At 40.0% G+C, this 20,011-nt stretch overlaps 1 protein-coding gene across 1 annotated transcript; it reads right to left on the bottom strand.

Annotated features, from left to right (window-relative positions):
• Window positions 1–1,157: 1,157 nt before the first annotated feature.
• Window positions 1,158–13,066, bottom strand: LOC145391037 (cytochrome P450 2J2-like). Its single transcript, XM_080265770.1, has 11 exons — window positions 12,982–13,066; window positions 12,075–12,198; window positions 10,989–11,119; window positions 9,296–9,465; window positions 8,330–8,475; window positions 7,225–7,312; window positions 6,440–6,560; window positions 4,864–5,044; window positions 3,177–3,295; window positions 2,053–2,193; window positions 1,158–1,348 (listed from the first exon to the last, which is right to left on the bottom strand). Exons 1-11 carry the CDS (start codon window positions 13,064–13,066, stop codon window positions 1,158–1,160), a joined length of 1,497 nt encoding a protein of 498 aa, XP_080121896.1.
• Window positions 13,067–20,011: the final 6,945 nt, after the last annotated feature.

The following is a 20,011-nucleotide window of genomic DNA, read 5'->3' on the forward strand; positions in this document are numbered from 1 at the left end:
CAAACGACTCACATGACTGTCATTCTTTCCTCGCCATCAGGCTGCCCCCTTTCCGACTCACTCCCTCTCCCTCACCTACCTCTCCCTCCACCTCATCCTCAGTCCCCCCATCCCATCTCACCTCCACCTCACTCACATACACTCTCCTAGTCAGTCTCTCATCATTCCCTCCGCATATTCAAACCAACTCAAGGTACTGTATGTCTGTTGATTTTATTCAGCTTAGGAGTGACTAGTCGAGCTACAGTCGTTAGAGCCTAATACCCCTACCCACATATCCATTCTACCAGCGTAGGCTAAAGTCCAGTTTTTCAGTCTTTTTTATTTTTTTTTACTGGAAAAAAAGTCCCACTCTGTTAACTTGAGGAACAAGTAAAAACTCTTATTTAATCATCATTTATTAAAGACTGAGAGCATAGCTTGCTCAGCTATCCCAAATACTTGTATAAAGGAACTGATAATTGTGACCATAAATTTACAAAGTGCACAGAACACACACATGAATGATATTCACTATTCATATACTGATAAAAATTAATTGGTACCGGTATATATTTCAGCTAACTTATATGGATGAACAGAGATAAACAGTATATAATATACAATACAGCGGCAGTCAAAAGTTGTGTCGCAAGACAGTGTCAGTGTAGGGTACATACAGTAACGTCTAATATTCCTCCTGTCCTTCCCTTCTTCTAGTCTTTCATCGCACTTGAACCTTGACTTTCACCACCACCAGGTGATGGTCCGATAGTCCACTCCTCCAACCTCTTGCATCCATTACATACCTTATTCTCTCATCCATACACACATAATCAATCACTACCTTCCGTTCATTCAGTTCACCACCCACCCTTCTCATAACTCGCCATGTATACCTATGGATCATTTTGTGCATAAAGAGGGTGTTGGCTATCACCAACCCCTTCACCGCACAGATGTCCACTAGAGCTCTACGATTTTCATCTACTTCTGCAGGCACACCCCACTCACCAGCTACTTCATCCACCTTCACATTCGCTAATTCTCCATTCATTTCTCCAATCAAAAACATTCTCTCATTCCTCTCAAACTTTTCCATGCATGCTTCCACGTTTGACCAAATTTAATAGGAGTCACTGGACAAAAAAGGTTATTCGACCAGTGTCTGACACCATTCACTCCTTCTTAGTGTGGTCGTTCCTGCTGGTGGCCAGGACGGTGAAGTCAGGTGCTCGGTTGAAAGCGGGGTTCGCCACCCATACCACGGGATCGTCGGATAGGCGCCATGAGAACCGATGGATCAGCGTGGTGAGGAAGAGGAACAGTTCAAGCTTGGCCAGGGACTCTCCTAGACACACACGTTTCCCTGTAGAGGAACAAGAAATATTACAGTTAGCTCTTGTCGGTTATGAAGGCAAAATAAATCGCTGACGAAGAGGCACTAGAAAGCCACAAGTTACGTGAAGTGGTGTAACAGTGTGGTGCGGAAGAGGAAAAGGTCACGCTTGGCCAGGGACTCTGCTGAACACAAAGGCTTGCCTGTAGAACCAAGAGAAATTAGCCTCGAATGAAAGAATTACGATATGATAGACAAATTAAAGGGTTTAGGAAGAGGTGTTTAAATGTCTCCTAAACAACGAGAAACTGTCAGTCAGCATGGTTAGGTCGGGGTTTGGGTTGAAGATGAAGTCTGGTAGGCTGTGTTTGATTAGATTATGTTGTGCTGGGCTTGGCTGAGCTGTGTTGGATTGGGTCAAGTTTTGTTAGTTTCGGTTAGTTAGGTAGGAAAGTATTTCACCGAAACTGAAGGACATGAAGTGGTGTGGCTTGAAGATTGCTGTAAAAAGTGAAGTTAGATTAGTTTCGTTAAGGTTAAGTTTGATTAAGTTAGGTTAGGTTAGACTGGGCTAGTTTAGGTTACGCTGAGTTAGTTTACAGTAGGTCTAGGTTAGGTTAAGTTTGCTTACAGTACGTTTATGTTAGGCCACGTTTGGTTATATTAGGTTTAGGTTGTTAGATTTGGTTAGATTAAAGTCAAATTAGGTTATGTTGGTTTGAACATAATCTCACCGAAACCGAATGGCATGAAGTGGTCAGGTTTGAATACTTTGCCGTCGTCAGTGAGGAAGTGTTGAGGCCTGAACTTGTCCGGCGCCTCCCAGTACTTAGGATCCTTCATGCAGTGAGACAGGTTGAACCTCACATGTGTCCCTGCAACACATCATCAGATCATCATCATCATCATCATCATCATCATCATCATCATCATTACCATCATCACCATCATCATCATCATCATTACCTCCACCATCACCATAATCGTCATCATCTAGATCTCTTATCAAATGTTCAGTCCATTGACTTATTTTTCATTTTTATCTTCAGGCTACTGTCTGACTATTGTGTTCAGACTTAGAGAAACTTTCCGAACTGGACCAGTTCTCTTAAGCCTTCTCTGGTCTTCATTAACTCCTTCATTAAGATAGGTCTGAGTTAAAAAAAAACAAAAACAACGTAACATGAGTAGAATTTGAAACAAGTAATCAGACTGAAGATAACTTGAATCCCTTTGACGTCATTTTTAATTGCTTCTTCCTGTTTCCAGACGATTTCAATCAGCTTAGGAAAGCCCTACCGCACTGAAGAGATTTATAAAGGCTATATCTAATCCCGCCAATTCTAAAAGTCTATCCTAAACTGAGTAACTTCGTCAGATGGAAAGAAAAAAACAAAAAAACAAGGGCACACTGAGCTGACACATTTGGCACTATGTTGCTCTGTCTCTATTTTTTTTTTCTTTAATATCACGTAAGAGCATAAAAACTAATTAATATCGGCAATTTTTTGTTAAAGCTGCAAAAGGACGAGGAAATTTGCAAGGATAAGGTAAACAAAGTACAAGGTGATCCATATAATACTTAAACTAATTCTAATGTATCGTGGAGACGGCTCAGTCAACGTTACTATTGTCTACCTTGCATAATTTTCTACCTTGCATAACCCTTTTCATGCTTTATAGTGTCTGCCTTTATGCGAACAATAGCTGTATGATTAAGTCGTAATGATATGAGTTCTCACAAAAGAAGACTGAGCCGTCCCCGGAACACACGAGATAGAAAGTACAGGTTACTGATCACCCAGTATTTCTCTCTCTCTCTCTCTCTCTCTCTCTCTCTCTCGACCCATGCACTGACCTTTCGGGATCCTGTAGCCTCCAATCTCAGCGTCGTCTATGGTCTCGTGCGGCACAGCGAAGGGGAGGAAGTCCGCCGCTCGCTGTACCTCGTAGACAGTGGCGGTGCAGTACGGCAGGCTGACACCACACGGTTTTATGTCAGAACGAGAAGGAGCATTGAACCAACACAACACCCGTACTCTAGTCCACTTACGACGAAACTTTTAACCCATCTCTGTGCCCGAGCCCTCAAAAAAAAAAAATAAAAAATAAAAAAATAAATAAAATTATAATAATTACTTCATTCTTACCTGACCGTAAAACAGTTTATCAAGTCTTATCGTCCAAACTGGATGAAAATGTTTAATGTGAACTTGCCCTGTGACCTTGACGTTTGATCTACTGCTTTGAATATAGAATCAATTCATCCTTGGGTATCTTTAAACCCTTCCGCCAAGTTTTCCGCCAAGTTTCATATAAATAAAATGAAAACTATTTTAGTTGATGGACTAAACATTTAACCTTGCTCTATGACCTTTACCTTCGACCAATTATTCTCAAAATTGAATAATTTCATCCTTTCCTGTTTCTTATTACTTCCACCATGTTTCGTCAAAATCGGATTAAAACTCTGAATTGACCTTGTCCTTGTCATATTGTAAATGAGGGTAGTAATTATACACAGAACGTTATCTGGCCACCAATCTCGATAGCGTGATTTTAGGTACTTGTAGTGAGATAGGGCACTTGATTAGGGATCGTTAACCTCAGCCAGAATTAATTAGTGAGACGTAGTGTCAACGAGGTGAGTTACAGCACTCTTGGGTTACAATATTTATTGCACAAAGTTATAAAAAGGATGAGCTACATTTTAGCAGAGCGTGATAATAACGTTGGACCTTCTCACCAGCCTTCTCTCCCCTTTCTCTCTCTAACCCCCTTCTGATCTGAAGGGATTCTCTCCGACATTATACAGATCGTGGGGAGGATGTGTATGGTAAATTTCCTATCACGTGGACTAACTGGTTAGGGCTGGTTACTCCACGTGTTTTGGATGTCATGAAATTCTTGTTTGTCTGGCCTACGAGGAAGTTTGAGACACATCGTATGGCTTAAGAATTCTTGATGGTCTGGGACAACAAGGGATGTGGATATACATTGTGTGAATTGACATTTCTGGTTCGTCTAAGCAAGGGGATGTGTTCTCTAACTCTTCCTGGAGGACTCAGACATAACTACCTCTTCTACATATTGTTACCTGTAGCTATATACAGTCGTTACATAATTATAGTATTGTGTTATATTATGCCTACAATATGACCCCTTTTTGACCAAAAACTAATCAACTGTTCCTCTCTTCTGGTTGTCAGTCATTATGCCAGATTTGGTGCGATCCCATCCAGTGGCGTTCCATAATCTTACTAGCAGACACAATGACAAGCAGACAGATAAACTGAAATAAATACATACAGTAACCCCTCGCGCTTTCGTGCACAGTAACAGCCAGTCCCATATACTCGCATTTAAGCAGTCATCAGTTCCCTCTACTTCTCTCTCGTTTTCCCCATTCTTCAACCTCCGCTCTCTCTAATAGTTATATATATATATATATATATATATATATATATATATATATATATATATATATATATATATATATATATATATATATATATATATATATATATTCTATCTCATATTCTCACCTGTCCATTTGAGCAAGAGTGGGCAGGTGATCTGGCCCCACCACCCTGTCCAGCTCCTCCTGCATGGCCACCTGGACCTCGGGATTGCTGGCCAGTAGGTATATGGCCCACCAAAGAGTGGTAGAAGTTGTCTCACTCCCGGCAAAAAACAGCTCCAGAATGTTGGCTTTGAGATGAGCCACTGGGGAGGAAAAAGTTGCCAATTAACACCTGCTGCTCAAGGAATTTATTTATTTATTTATTTAATTTTTTATACCGCTCCTTTGTAACACTTCCCGGTTATTATTTTTACCATATTCACATTCACATAATATTAATTTTCTAGTATAACAACGCATCACTCCTGAGTGATAATTTTAATATGAGGGCAAGTTACTCAGTCTGATTTTATGTCACTAATTAGTTGTGTCGCTATGTATTACAGACTAAGAAAAAGAGTTGTGGGGAGCAAGGTATCTAATATATTTCCTATCAGATTTCATCCAGACTTAGTGGCTGGGTTGAGGATCGGCTTTTTTTTTTTTCTTTTTTTAACAAGTTAAAGGTCAAGGACACTTGGCAAAGTTAACTTACACAGATCTAATCCAACTTAGACCAAATTTAGTGGAAGGGTTGAAGGTAGGACAAGAACAAAGGCAATCGATTTCGTGAGCATTCGTTTGTCCTTAAGTCACCGAAAAAGACAAAAATTCGACGCCTGTGTGTATGTGTGTGAACGAAATAATGAAAACTGACGAACAAAACTTATGTATGGACTGACGGTCAGTCATAGGGGTTGACTGACTCTTGAGAACAATCGGTCAGAGGCCAAGGTCACATGGTAAGATCAGCTCAACCAGTATTTAACTTACTTAAGCCAAACTTGGTTGGAAGGCTTAAGGAAAAGTTAAGGATGAAAATATTTTATTTTGAGAACATTCTGTCAAAAGTCAAAGCCAAACGGTATGGTGAAAGTCCAGTGCGTGTGTGTTGCAGTATACTATTATCTGGTTGATGTTTGTCAGCATCTATTGTACTTGTCTGCACAATATCTCATCTGGTGTAGTATCGGCAACAAAAGTAGTGTCGCGTCTTTCTCCATTGACTTGTAAGTTGGTATTGTGACAGAAGCAAACGACACCATTGACAATGCTGTGTGTCTAATACTCAGTTTTTTTTTTTTCATCGAAGCGAAAATGCACTTGACAGATTGGTGATTGTTGTTTGAATGCAACATCACTTCATAATCTAGCATTATTAACTGACAACAAATATCTGAGGGGGAAATTTGGATTAGTAAATATTTTTTGGACATGTTGCATTCAGCCAATCATCATCAACCTGTCAAGCACAACTTCGGGTCAATAAAAAAAAAAACGGAGTATAGTTAAGCATATCAATGCTGGCAGATACAGATTCATGAGGCTGGCTGTTAAAGTACGTGGAAGAAAAAAAGCTGAAGAGGAGACAGGACATTTCTTGCTGAGTGTGTGTGTGTGTGTGTGTGTGTGTGTGTGTGTGTGTGTGTGTGTGTGTGCGTGAAAGTGTGTGTGTGTGTGTGTGTGTGTGTGTGTGTGTGTGTGTGTGTGTGACCTACTAGACAGTGGCGTGTCCCTGCCCTCCCTCGCCGCCTCCTCCATGCCTTGCTGATACTGGCCGATGTAGCTGCCCCAGTCCGCCATGCCGCCCGTCTGTTCGGTGTACTTGGCCATCTGGCCCTGGAGGAATTTTTACCTCATGAAAAAATATAATATGATATAATATAAATAAATCGTGTGTCGTAAGTACCACATAGGAAATTTTTTCCTCTTTTCTACGTCTTGCTTTTCTCTGACTAATATTCTTAAAGAGAGAGAGAGAGAGAGAGAGAGAGAGGGGTAGTGGGTATGTTTCTCCCTCCATATATATTCTCTGATATTATGATGGGTAAAGGAGAAAAATGACTTACATATCCAAAGTGTGAATTAGACGCACTGGAATTGTAGGCGACCTTTTGTTCCTGACTGTACATAAGGAGGAGGAAGGGGGTAGTGTTATTTTAGCAACTATGTATCTATCTGGTTGTTTCTCTGTAAGTATGTATGCATATCTATCAGTCTATCTAGTTATTTATGTATCTATCTATCTGGTGATCTAAAACTATCTTTATCTATCTACCTGTTAATCTATCTATCTATGTATGTCTAACTGTCTGTCACCAGACTCCTTAATCCCGTACAGGAGTGGCCACAAACAAACTGCCTCCATGTCACCCTGTCCTTCACCAGGCTGCCCTGCCTGCAACTCCCAACATATTCATATACCTCTCCACCCCATCCCTCCACTTCATCCTCAGTTTCCCCATCCTTCGTCTTCCCTTCTAGCTAGGTTTTGCAAAGTTACCTCAATGAATTCTAGTAGATCTTTCATATATCCTTGTGTTTTCTGGATGATGTCCAAGTTCGGGAAGATTTTCTTGACCCACGAAAGTCTGGAAGAAGAAAATGAAGGTATAGATCAATGTCGACTGCTCGACGGACATTCACCTATAGTACGACTCCGCGGCACTGACGAGGAGCCTACACGTGGTGGAGGTATGCACCCTGGGTGGAGCAGCTGTAGTGTCCAGATGGGGAACCAGACCTATTTCCCTGCAACTCGCCGTGAAAAAGACCCTGCTCCAACCCTGGTGACGCGCTGTCTACCACAAAGGGGGCGCCGGATCCCAACACAGTGTATAATTATACGATACTGTACCTGAAGGACGGCCTCACAGAAGGAGCTAATTACGTATGGTCGACGGGTCTACTCGGCCAGACAGACTGAGATTAAAGTACAACGACGACTCTGATGATTTCTTTTATATTTTAGTCTGAATACTGCCACTTGTCTTTATATCAACTGGCATTTGCTGTGAAATCCATAGACATTACTATGTATGTGTTCTCCTTGGCATACAAGGCTTCGTAGCTCCATTTTCTTGGTGACTTATTATTGAAATTACACCTTTATTTTGTCAGTTGTTATTTATGAATACTGAATATCTATATACCGTAGACTGCCCCAGAAATATTCAACAGGATGAAAAGATGTTATGTGTAAAGTAAGTAGCGAGGGAGGAGGTACTACGAAGCCTTATATGCCACGTAGAATTCAGACCTATTATAAACATCATTTGCATAGTTCCATATCTTAAAACCGAATGGAAACGCATTTCTGTTATGTCTCGTATGAGAAAAAATAAACTAACCTCTAAAAGTGCTTGGCCAAGCGTATCAACACTTATCGGAAAGCAAGGTGGAGTGTCCTGAGGTTCTGTAACATCTTTTTAACCTCATATTTTTCTTTTGCTTATTTTCCATAGTAGTGAAGATGATTACCGAAGACTACACCTAACTCCTCCAGTTCGAAATATCTCTACTGATCTTAATGAAATCATCTACATAGAACAAAATAATTTCGATATAACAGAGGGTATACTATAGCTAATCGTCGTCCCATCACTTACCGTAGAGCAGGGTGGTACGGATGATATGTCTGTAACATCTTGTTCACCTTGTCCACCAGTTCCTGAAGCTTGGCATCGCTGTGGCTAAACCTGCTGCCAATTACGATAGCCCAAAGCACGTTAACGATACTTCGGTTGAACAGGAGCTGAGGATATAAGATATATATTTTAGTTAAAGATATTTCTATTGAACGTGAGCTGCTGGAGGGTGGATATTTATGTTAACGATAGTTCTGTTGAACATCAACTGTTTGAAGAGGAAAGATGTTGTTTTCAAATTTTTAACATAATGACGTCTTTTGTTGTATGAAGTTACCTCTGGACGAATTTTTTAATATGCAGTTTTATGCAGCTTGTGGGAGACTTAGGAGTGTTAAAATCGTGTGAGGCAACACTAATAAAATACAAATGCCTCCCTCTGGCTGAGGAAGTCGCATGATTTTTTGAGGCTTATTCCAGGCCAAATAAATCACCCGTAATCGATCTTTTTCTGATACGCGACCAAAATAATAGAACGTTGAAAAAACAAATCTAGCCAACTCACTCCCATACTTTAAAAAAGGCTGGCTAGGGGTGGGGGTACGACAAGGAGTGATATTGTTAACTCAGGCTCATTTAATCCCAATGGCGATATTCTTCTGCTACCGACTAGAATACTCGAACCGAGAACAACAGGAAATATGTTACAAATCTTTCTGACAATATCAATATCGTACTCTGAGTGGCATTGGAGATTTCGCAACACCTCTTCCTTTGCTATTTATTCTGCACATTACATTCTCGCATCCTCATGTGTGTTATTGATGTAAACCACGTCGATATTAAAACATAATATATAATACGACAATGATAAGGATTAAAAATAAAAATAAAGTGGTAACGGATGGGTAGTACAAAACATCCTATTCCATCTACAAAACGATTCGAACTTCTACAGTTCGTGTCAGCCCAAGCCAACTAACATACCCCAATATCGATCTTCTTTCCCTGATTAAGTTTGAAATACTCCAGCAGCTCCTCCAGCTCGTTCTGCATGATGGGCTCCAGCGTCTGTCTTCCTAATCCCAGATCCTTTAACGTCCTAAGGGTGTAACGACGTTGGTTCTTCCACACCTCACCACTCGCGGTCAAGATACCTGCAGGAGGACTGAGTGATTAAGGCGTTTATCATGAACGTACAGAATTTGTAGATCTGTCCTATCGTAAATATGATTATCCGGCCTCGCCCCGGAGGGGCTCAGGGACAGATATTGTTTTCACTCGGTTTGTCTGTTTGTTTATCTGTCTGTCTGTTAACAACTTTACGCTATAACTACTGGTGCGATTTTTACTAAGATTACACGGATGATGGGCTATGACCTTGTGATCACCTGATTAAATTTTGGGCTAAATTGGGCCAAGGCCCAGGCTGTAGGCCCAGAAAATGTATAAAAAAAAAAAAAGGGGAGGGGGGGCGGGGCGAGGGATGCGTTAAAATTGCTTTTTCATCATAACTCCTTTCATATTCGTCATATCGACATGAAAGCAAAACCTAAAGGTGATTCTTTCACACCTACATCCCATAACATGCCTCATTACATCACGGGGTCACTCCTCCAGTTAGCGGAAGGGGGGTCAATGTCAGGTGGGTCTGGTGGGTCTAAAATATCAAATGGGCATAAATTTGTAAATTTTCACCCGATTTAGTCCACCTGTGGTATGTGACATCTTTGACTAGATATTCTGCTGTGTTTACGCGGGCAGAAAATAACTGCCGGGGATGAGTTTGCTGTGCCTCGGCACCGCTTCTTGTTTTTTTTTTTTTTCGCCTAACGTAACAAGGCCACTCCGAAATCTTCAATACTGAGTCGTTCTTGCCTGAAACTCGATAACATGAGCTTTGGTTATGAAGTAGGAATGAGTCTCCTTGATTACTATACTCGTTTTACTCTAACTTGGCCTAAAATTGCCATCTCGCCACCTTGAATACTTGATTAATACTAGAATAGGATACTAGTCATGAAAGAATGCTGCGGGAAAAAAGTGGAGCTGAAGTATTGTCTTTTCCCGCCACTGAGGTATGTGACATTATTTGCAGAAGGACCAAAACTTGGGCCAAACTAGAGTAAAAAGAATACAGTTAAATCTACCCTCCAATCTGACTACGCTTGGCCATCAACTGAACTGAGAGGGTTAGGGATTATTGCCAGGGTACAGCAAACGCGCTATAGTATCAGTAGTCAGTCAAGAATAATTTAGAAGAACCTTTTATCCCTGACATATGAAGCTTCGTTGCATCTTTTCCCAGCGATTTATTTTGTATTTTACACAACACCATCCTCGTGTATGTTAATTATCTCGTTTAACTATCGACATAATTTTGAATCACTGACATACAAGGTAATAAAGAGACGTAATATGCGGAATAAATCGCTAAGGAAGAGGTGCTACGAAGGCTCCTGTGTCACACGTCGTTTTCTGAGTGACATTATAGGTTTCGTAGGCCTTTTTTTCTTAAGGAGTTATTATAGTTTTTGCACCTTGATATCTTCTTTTTGTACCATTTTACACATTTTTAGTACCTGAATATTTTACATCAACAAAGCAGGAGTTGATAATGAGCTGCAGAACGTAGAATAAGTCGCAGAAGAAGAGGTGTTATGTAATCCTGTCGACTCACCAAGGTGTGTGGACGTGTTTCCCGTGAGGATCTTGTCTCTGATGCTGAATAATATAGGGGCAGGGCGTCCTGAGAATGCTGGGTCGGCTAGGGCTGTCTTCATGAGGCCTGGATCGCTGATAACCACGCCCCTGAAAATAATAACAAAGACGGTTTCTGTGTAGCCTGAAACTTTAGAGGAAATAAAGAATTCAAGCTCTTTCCTGTGTCCTTCTCCTACCCAACATTTCTACTAGTCGTAATGGATCATATTGAAAAGAAGAAGAAGTATACGGTACCTCAATAAGAAAGTGATATTTATTAAGATGTGGAGAGTGGAAAAATTACACCCTATATTCAAAGTGGAAGAACTGCATCCCGTATTAAAAAGGTGGAAGAATTACTCCCCATATTAAAAGTGGAAGAATTACATCCCATATTAAAAGTGAAAGATTTACACCTCATTTTAAAAATTGGAAGAATTACACCCCATATTAAAATGTGGAAGAATAACACCCCATACGGAAGTGTTATTTATTAGGATATTGAAAATTGGAAGAAATATTCAGTCAGTATTACCCTAAATATTGCAGAGTAGAGAATAATTAATGAAGGTAATATCTAACCCATTCAGTTCGTGAAAATTTTTCTAAACAAAATAGCTTGAATATTTTTTTTTTAAACAAGGAAAAAGGAACTAAAGGCCATGAGTCCACAAATTGTTCCCTCCAACAAAAACAAAAACAAGATGACAGAAAGCCAAATTGTAGATCCGTTCATTTCGAGATGCCTGGACACACTGCGTTTGAAAGCCTAGAGATCATAGGCAGTAGGAAATACAAACAGAGGGAGACAGTTCCAGAGTTGACTTGTTGCATACATGAAGGACTAGGAGTAACGGTTAACTCTTGCGTTAGAGTTTTGGACAGAAAAAGGATGGGAGTTTGTTACTAGACTGGTGCTGCGATCCCGCCGTAGTGATGACCTACGTATCAGTCATTCAATCAGTCAGTCACTACCCATCTATCTGTCTATCTATCTACCAACCTATCTACCTACCTACCTACCTATCTCCATACTCCCCTTCCACAATTGTAACTCCCTCACCATTTACTGAAGACCTGGTAACTGAAGATCTCCCCGTAAGTCTTCCTGTAGTTACTGAAAGCCACCTTATGCGTCTTAAACAGGATGTAGATGATGTTGCCTAAGAAGGGGAGCGAAATGGGGCCTGAAAATGAAGGTAGAGATCGAGTAAGATTTCCGTCCGGATTTTAAGTGATATTGGAAGCTTCGTATCACCGTCTTTCTAGCGATTTATATGTTAGTAGAGGAATAGAGGATGTGGATGCTGCTGCCTAAGAAGGGGAGCGAGATGAGGCCTGGAAAGGAAGGTAGAGATCGAGTTAGTTCGGATTCTAGGTGGCACAGGCAGCTTCTTAGCTTCTTCCTTCTAGCGATTTATTTATCTGGAGGATGTAGATGATGTTGCCTTAAAAGGAAATGGGTCCTGGAAATGAAGGTGGAGACTGAATTAAAGTTGGTTTCGTATTTTAAGGCCAGTATTCTAGTCGGGTTAGGAGGCTTCCTAGCACTTCTTCCTAAGCGATTTATTTTTAGACATGTGTCGTTAATAATCGTCTGTACACTATTTATGCAAAGTGTGGTGATATTGAAAGGATTTATATAACACAGAAGAGGACAGCAACGTGTACTACGCAAAGTAAATCGCTTAGGAAATGGTGTTAAGGAGCTTCTTTAACCGAACAGAACACGGGTCTAGGTGACTGGTTTCGTAACACCACATGCAAGAAATGTTTTAAACAAGTAGTGAAGTAAGATTTATACATAGATATTAAAAGCACACTCGTCACTTCTTTGCAATAGGGTTACCGGATAACAGGTTCATGTCATACAGAAATGATTCAAGTTAATTTCTGTTGTCGACTGTACATGTAACTCAGAATGGGAACCTCTGGGTTATAGAATTGAAAGAGACGTAAAGATGACTCACCTGGCGGGAAGTTTGGTGGTCTGGCATTGGCCCAGAGCATCAGGGCAGCCACCACCACCACCACCAGGACGATTGTCAGCCACATCCTCACAGAACCACGAAATGAACGTCACCTCTGCAGTCTCTGAATATGGAAACAAGAATAGGATAAGGGTAGGAAAGAGTGTTGATAAAGAGAAATGCTAGGACTGAAAATGAGCGTTAGAACTGATGCAACATATCTGAAGAGGAAAAAGAAGAAGGGTGAAAGTGAGGAAGACATGTAAAAGTAGGCTAACCTTACCTGAATAACAACAACAACAAAAAATCTTAAAGGGTTGAAAACGTCAAGCCACTACAGCCACCACTACTGTTCTCGTAACAACCGATACTCCCAGCTCTTCATATTACACATGTCATCCCTGGAACTCTCTCCTCCTCTGTCTATATTTCCTTTTGCCTATGACCATTCTTTTAAACGCAATGTTTCAAGGCATCTCGAATGAACGATTTTTGAATTTGGCTGTTTTATTTTTTCATTGGAGGGAACAATTTGAATGGTTCCTAGGCATTGGTTCTTTCTTCCTTGCATTAAAAAATACTAATTATCCTCACAAAATAAGAGGGAAGTCACCATGGTAGTCTCCTATACTGAATAAAAAAAAGTCAGAAGTCAGCTGCAAGAGAGTATCAAAAGAGGACCTCAGTTTGATAATGTTAGCTGAAATAAATAATGACCTTAAACCACTACCATTAAAAACACAAACATTGTCACCAGGACAACGGAGAGGTAGTCACCACGGCGATCTCCTAAGCTGAATACGATAGTCTGACGTTAACCGGAACAACATGAAAAAGCAAGGTAGCCTACCACCACCACAAGAGCTGAGAATCAAGAACCTTCACCCACCACAACCACAGGGCTGAAACTGAAAAACATTACTCCACCACGACCTTAAGGATGATAATGAGAAACGTTAACCCACCACAATCACAGAGCTGAAAGTAAGAAACGTTTACCTACCATCGTCATCAGAGCTGAAAATTAAAAACGTTAACTCACCTCCACAACCATCACCCCAGTTACCCATACCATAACGGAAGAAAGAAGGAAAGAAAGAACGACAGAAAGTGACCGTCGAGACCTTCTCCTGTCTCATCCTGATGCCAAAAATCCTTGCCACATCGTTGGCGATGTGGTTTATTCTGCCTCGGTTGCTTATTCTCATCTGCAAGGCCCTTGCATCCTCAAGGAGGTTGTCGATTTCACCTCCTTTCCATGTTTTAACCCGCCTAGGATGGCTTTGATATTATCTGCAATGCTTGTTCTTTGGCGGGTCTTGTTAAGGAAGAGATGTTGTATCAATGCAAGGACCTTAAGAGAGAATGAGGCAATGGGTGAATATATGTTGTGTTCACCCATGTTACTGCATTTTCTCTGGATTTGTCCATCCGGTATGTAGGATAACTTTCTCGCATAGACCTGTGAGGCTGCTCTGCTTCCTCGTTGTTTGTGTGACTACCGATCTGGGGACGTATAATACCTGAATGATTCACACTTTCATGCACTCCTCAATGGTGGTCTTCATCTTGAGTTTCATTTCTGTCATAAACTTCCTGATGTTCCTCAACCCCAACTTCACTACCATTCACTTCCCCATGGTGATTTAACCCACCCAACACTTCCATATCTCTCACATCTTGGCGACTATCCTTATCCCTCGCTTCACCACGGGGTCTTTCACCACCACGCATGTCCGTGTGATCGTGCATATTGTCAGTGACCGCCTCTTGAATTTTCATGTCACCATTCTGTCGCCTGCCATCGTGGAAGCGATCAAGTGCCGCTTCTGGTGGGCTGTGATTCCCTAACACATTCATACAGAAAGGTCTTAGCCTACATTATGTACACGGCTACCTGTTTGTTGCACATGAGTACCTGATACACCTATGCTGCCTACTGGAGCACTGACAATAATACTGTGGCATAGCCATGGTGTTAATAATGTTTTTATACTTTGGTCTAGTATTAATAATAATAATTATGGCTACTTTTTGTTTAAATGAAATTAAATCTAATGTTACTAGACCAAGTTTTACTATTTGATTCTTAAATTTTGATTTGATATAAATGGAAAAATGTGCTTGTTTTACTTCTATTTTTGCAAATAATATGATGAAGTTATGGGGCAGTTTGCTCGTTTTCTTAATTTTTGCATATCATTAAATATCTAATTCGTCTTTCATATACTAATCATCAATTGAACTGATACTTCTGTGTAATTAAAGTTTGAAAGGAAGTAAAACAACTTTTCTTTGTTTAAGAGTTAAATAGGTGGCCAATGGGTGTGGTGCAATATTGTGGAGACTTGTTTACTGGTACTGGGTCTTCAGGCGTTACGGTGTAGGGGTGAGATCGGTGTGTGGTGTAGCAGCAGTGTGTATGTGTATGTGTGTGTGTGTGTGTGTGTGTGTGTGTGTGTGTGTGTTGTTTAGTGATATTGGGTCTTCAGACGTTATGATATAGGGGTGAGAGTGGTGGGGTGCGTTGTGTTGGGAGTGTGTGTGTGTGTGTGTGTGTGTGTGTGTGTGTGTGTGTGTGTTGGTGTTGTGACAGGTGATGTGTGATGTGTGGTTGTGGTGTGATGTGGGGGTAAGGAAGTAGTACCTTTGGCATTGACAAGATTTATTTATTATTGGTTTTAATAACAAGATAGTGACAGAGAATCTTGTGAGGGGTGAGTATGTAGTTCTAGTTTTTAATTTTATGGAGTTTACATTAGCCCTATTATATTGAAATTATCTTGAAATTACTCTTATTACTACTGTATATAATAATAATAGTGTATTTAAAACAAGGGTACTGTGATTAACTCTATTTTGATTGAAGTTATATTACTACTACTAGTACTACTTCTACTACTACTACTCTACTACTACTTCTACTGCTGCTGCTGTTGCTGCTGCCTGCCAGACGAATATCTTTAGTCTCACATAGTTATTTTTTCAACGGTCTTAAATGCTCTGTAACATAAGGATGGGAGAACTTGCACCAGACAAAATATCCGGTGGCTGTATTGATCGGTGAACTACCACTGATGACCAACACATTTCGCAGCTGTGGAAAGTAATTACCTTGAACCGTGCTTTCGTCGGATAAGGTGGGATTCCTATAAAAAAAAAAAAAAAAAGATAAACACTACCTCTCCATTATCAGTTTTTTTTCTTTGTGTACATCTCTCTCTCTCTCTCTCTCTCTCTCTCTCTCTCTCTCTGTATATATATATATATATATATATATATATATATATATATATATATATATATATATACATATATATATATATATATATATATATATTGTGCGTTAATACAGTATTATATATTATTAATGAGCTCGATGTCTAGATGGGAAAGACTATAACTGACATTCGAGAGAATAATAAGGCATAATATGCTAAATAAATCGCTAAAGAAGAGGTGCTAGGAAGATATAATCAACATATGGGAAAATAATAGAGTATAATGGACAATATAAATCACTAAGGATGAGGCGCTAGGAAAATATAACTACGAGTAACAAACGAGAGCATAATATGGTACAATATGCAAAACAAATCTCTAAGGAAGAAGTACAAAGAGGCCTCCCATCATCAGATGAATATACACTCTTTATTCAAAAAATTCTCGTATATTATCATTTTCAAAGTCACCCACAATCCCCCTGTCCCATTTACCTATTCACTGTTTAACTCTTTCAATTGTGTCATGTATATTTGTGGTCTATCTATGCTGTTACCAGACTAATTTTTTCAGACTGAGGAGGTCTGATGTGGTATTTTTTGCGCCCAGCTCTTCGGAAAGCGAACCCGGTGAACTGAGGGACGTTTATATACTGTACCTGGACAGCAGAGTCGCCCAGTTATATCGATGCAATTACGTATATTCTTCTTTTTCCATCACCACCTCGTGTAGTGAAGGTGTTTAATGAAGGCTGTATCAAAGCTCGCTAGTTCTGTAATGCCACCCGAAGGTAAATAAAATTATCTGGAGATGGCAGGAATACAATATAAAATTAATTGAAATACACCATCGGACTGAAGAATTAGGAACCAATGTCCTAATCTTGTTTGATAATCTTTCATATTATTCTTGCTACCTCCTGACGATGATACTCACTTTAGGTGTGGTATCACGTACTGAATGGCTGAATAAAGGCTGTATCTTCCCCTTTCAGTTCGACAAATTTCCCATGACTTACCCGGTGATAACATTAAAACGGCAAAATTTCATTGAAATAAATTGGTTAATATCAAATGGAAAAACGTTACCATGGTCAAATAGTCATGTTGTATTCTAGGCGGCATATAGAGGAGGCTTAGTAACAGATCTTTCCTTCCTGTTATATTTTGCCTACACCTGATAATTGTCATCTATGCTATTTTTTTTTATCATTCCAGCATCGACACAGTTTGCATCAGTACAGTATCAAAACCATAGTGAGTTGTAGGCCTGAAGTGCACAATAAATCGCTTTGTGATAGGTATAACGATGTCCCCCCAAACACTTAGAATACGGTTAAAGTTTAAAGTTTTCATCAGTATCATGAAGAGGATATTGAGGTGTAGGCCCGACGTGGACAATAAATAATTTTGCAAGAGGTATAATAAAATCTCCAAAACAGCTTAGAATGCAGTCACCTTACCTTACAGCTGAAATCGTTGGAAAGTAACTGTAGATGTTTAAGTTTTGATTAAATTCTCTCCCACATCAGCCAAAGAGTGCAACTTTTGTCACTGCCCACCCGTCCTCCACCCCATTCGCGTCGCAAAACACTACACTCAGCATCGTTTCTCACTTCGAACAGACCAAGGGGTCAAAGTTGCCACATCCAGGTGTTCCGGCAGTTGTTTGTCACGCTTTTATACTTCCTTGTAATTTTAGTTAATTCTCACAGCACTAGTTATATATATATTTCAGAATAGGACTTCGACTATAATGGAAAGTTTATGACTGTGCAACACACGACTTAGAAGGTAAACACGATACAAAGTACAAAATACCAACTGTGAGTGAACTGCTTTCACAGATGCTGCTTATTTTTTTTTTTTTTATAGATCTTTCGTAATTGTAGATTATTATCAAGCCGCCAGTTAAAGGTATATGGAGGATTAAGACTCGGTATATCTGTAAGAGTTCATGGTTGTTTAGAACAAAACATATAAGATACATATGATACAAGCTACATCATACCAGCCACACGTGGTAGCTGGCGCCTTTGCCTCCCCAGAATAATAATTACGTTCTTGATTCTACCTGGGGTCTTCTATTCTACTCATGCTACCCTTGCACTATTTTATTCAGCTTATAATAAGGTTTTAGAAATTCATGACTTGGATACAGCCTTCATTTAACCTTGTATACGTGATATATATATATATATATATATATATATATATATATATATATATATATATATATATATATATATATATATATATATATATACTGTTTAATCTGCGGAGTACACTTGCCATGTTCCATGATATGTATAAACACTCCCCTATGCGCGGTAGTAGCAAATATAAATAAATAGGTAAATAAAATAAATGACTAAATAAATAATGACGTCCACGGGCCGAAAGGATTAAATATAAGAGAGTATTTAAAAAAACTAAAGGAAAAACATCAAGATAATGGGTCTTGACTACTTTTTATGAGAAAACGATTTGTAAACACCATCGTCTTGGCCAGGACACCTTTGCAGTCTGTTCCAATTACCGTGAGAGTGAGTGAATGAATCCAAGGTCTGTATTCTCGTTAGTTAAGGAAGCTTCCTAACACAATGTTTTTTTGGATATGCCTGGTTAAAATCTTTTTGTGTGTTATTTTGTGCAGAGTGTGGCGATATTGGAAGGTCATACAGAATAGGACAGTTAGGTGAAACAAACAAAAGAAGTCCCTAATGAAAGGTGTTAGGGAGCTCCCTCACCCGACGAGAAAACGGGTCTAACAGTGTTGATACTGGTGCAATTAATCTTATTTTAGGGACAACTCTACTACCCTGTTCCAGTTGACGCCAGACGACTTTTATAAGAGTGGGTCAGAGCAGCGTAAATGATTTTAAAAATGATGAGTTCCCCAGCATAGCAGTACGTAAGATGTATGAGAGTAACTGTGCGCTTAGTTATGTTCTTCTTGGAGAAAACCTGACCCTTTAAGTACGACGGTGCCTGCTGGGCATTATTCTTATTATCAGTGCTGGAGAGGGATGTCTTCACGTGGTGGCACCAGTATAACCAGACGGCTCCGCTGACCAGTTATACAAACTTCCCTCAGCTCCCTCCCTACCCTTCTGAAAGGAGGATGGTGGGCTGCAGGAGGACGGCAACTTCAGTCTGCAGTCCACCGGGTTCATGATGAGACGAACCTTGGTTTGCAAATACTAGTGCTGCTATTACTAGTACTACTGCTGCTGCTACTACTACTACTATTACTATTCTTAGTACCTTCAGACGATCTTAACCTCTTCAGTCCGATGACATATTCTGTATTTTATTCTTGCTATCTGTCTTTATGTCTCATTCTATCTATCTTTATATCTATCTATCTATCTCTAGACGCCTTAATTCCAGAAGGGGTGGCCACAAACGACTCGCATGACTGTCATTCTTTCCTCGCCATCAGGCTGCCCCCTTTCCAACTCACTCCCCCTCCCTCACCTACCTCTCCCTCCACCTCATCCTCAGTCCCCCCGTCCCATCCCACCTCCACCTCACTCACATACACTCTCCTAGTCAGTCTCTCATCATTCTCTCCGCATACTCAAACCTACTCAAGGTATGTCTGTTGATTTTATTCAGCTAAGGAGTGACTAGTCGAGCTACAGTCGTTAGATAGAACCTTATACCCCTACCCACATATGCATTCTACCAGCGTAGGGTATAGTCCAGTTTTTCAGTCTTTTTTATTTTTTTTTACTGGAAAAAAAGTCCCACTCTGTTAACTTGAGGAACAAGTAAAAACTCTTATTTAATCATCATTTATTAAA

The sequence above is a fragment of the Coenobita brevimanus genome, chromosome 16, assembly GCF_032717465.1.
Source record: "Coenobita brevimanus isolate Jiangsu-jjx chromosome 16, ASM3271746v2, whole genome shotgun sequence".
NCBI classification, from domain to species: Eukaryota; Metazoa; Arthropoda; class Malacostraca; order Decapoda; family Coenobitidae; genus Coenobita; species Coenobita brevimanus.

Excerpts from the sequence above, each read along its gene's own strand:
- LOC145391037 (XM_080265770.1), bottom strand. The coding sequence starts at position 13,066 with ATGTGGCTGACAATCGTCCTGGTGGTGGTGGTGGTGGCTGCCCTGATG. Across the intron at positions 12,199-12,981 it reads ACCACCAAACTTCCCGCCAG|GCCCCATTTCGCTCCCCTTC; the intron begins GTGAGTCATCTT and ends CTTCATTTTCAG. Across the intron at positions 6,561-7,224 it reads ATCTACTAGAATTCATTGAG|GGCCAGATGGCCAAGTACAC; the intron begins GTAACTTTGCAA and ends AAATTCCTCCAG.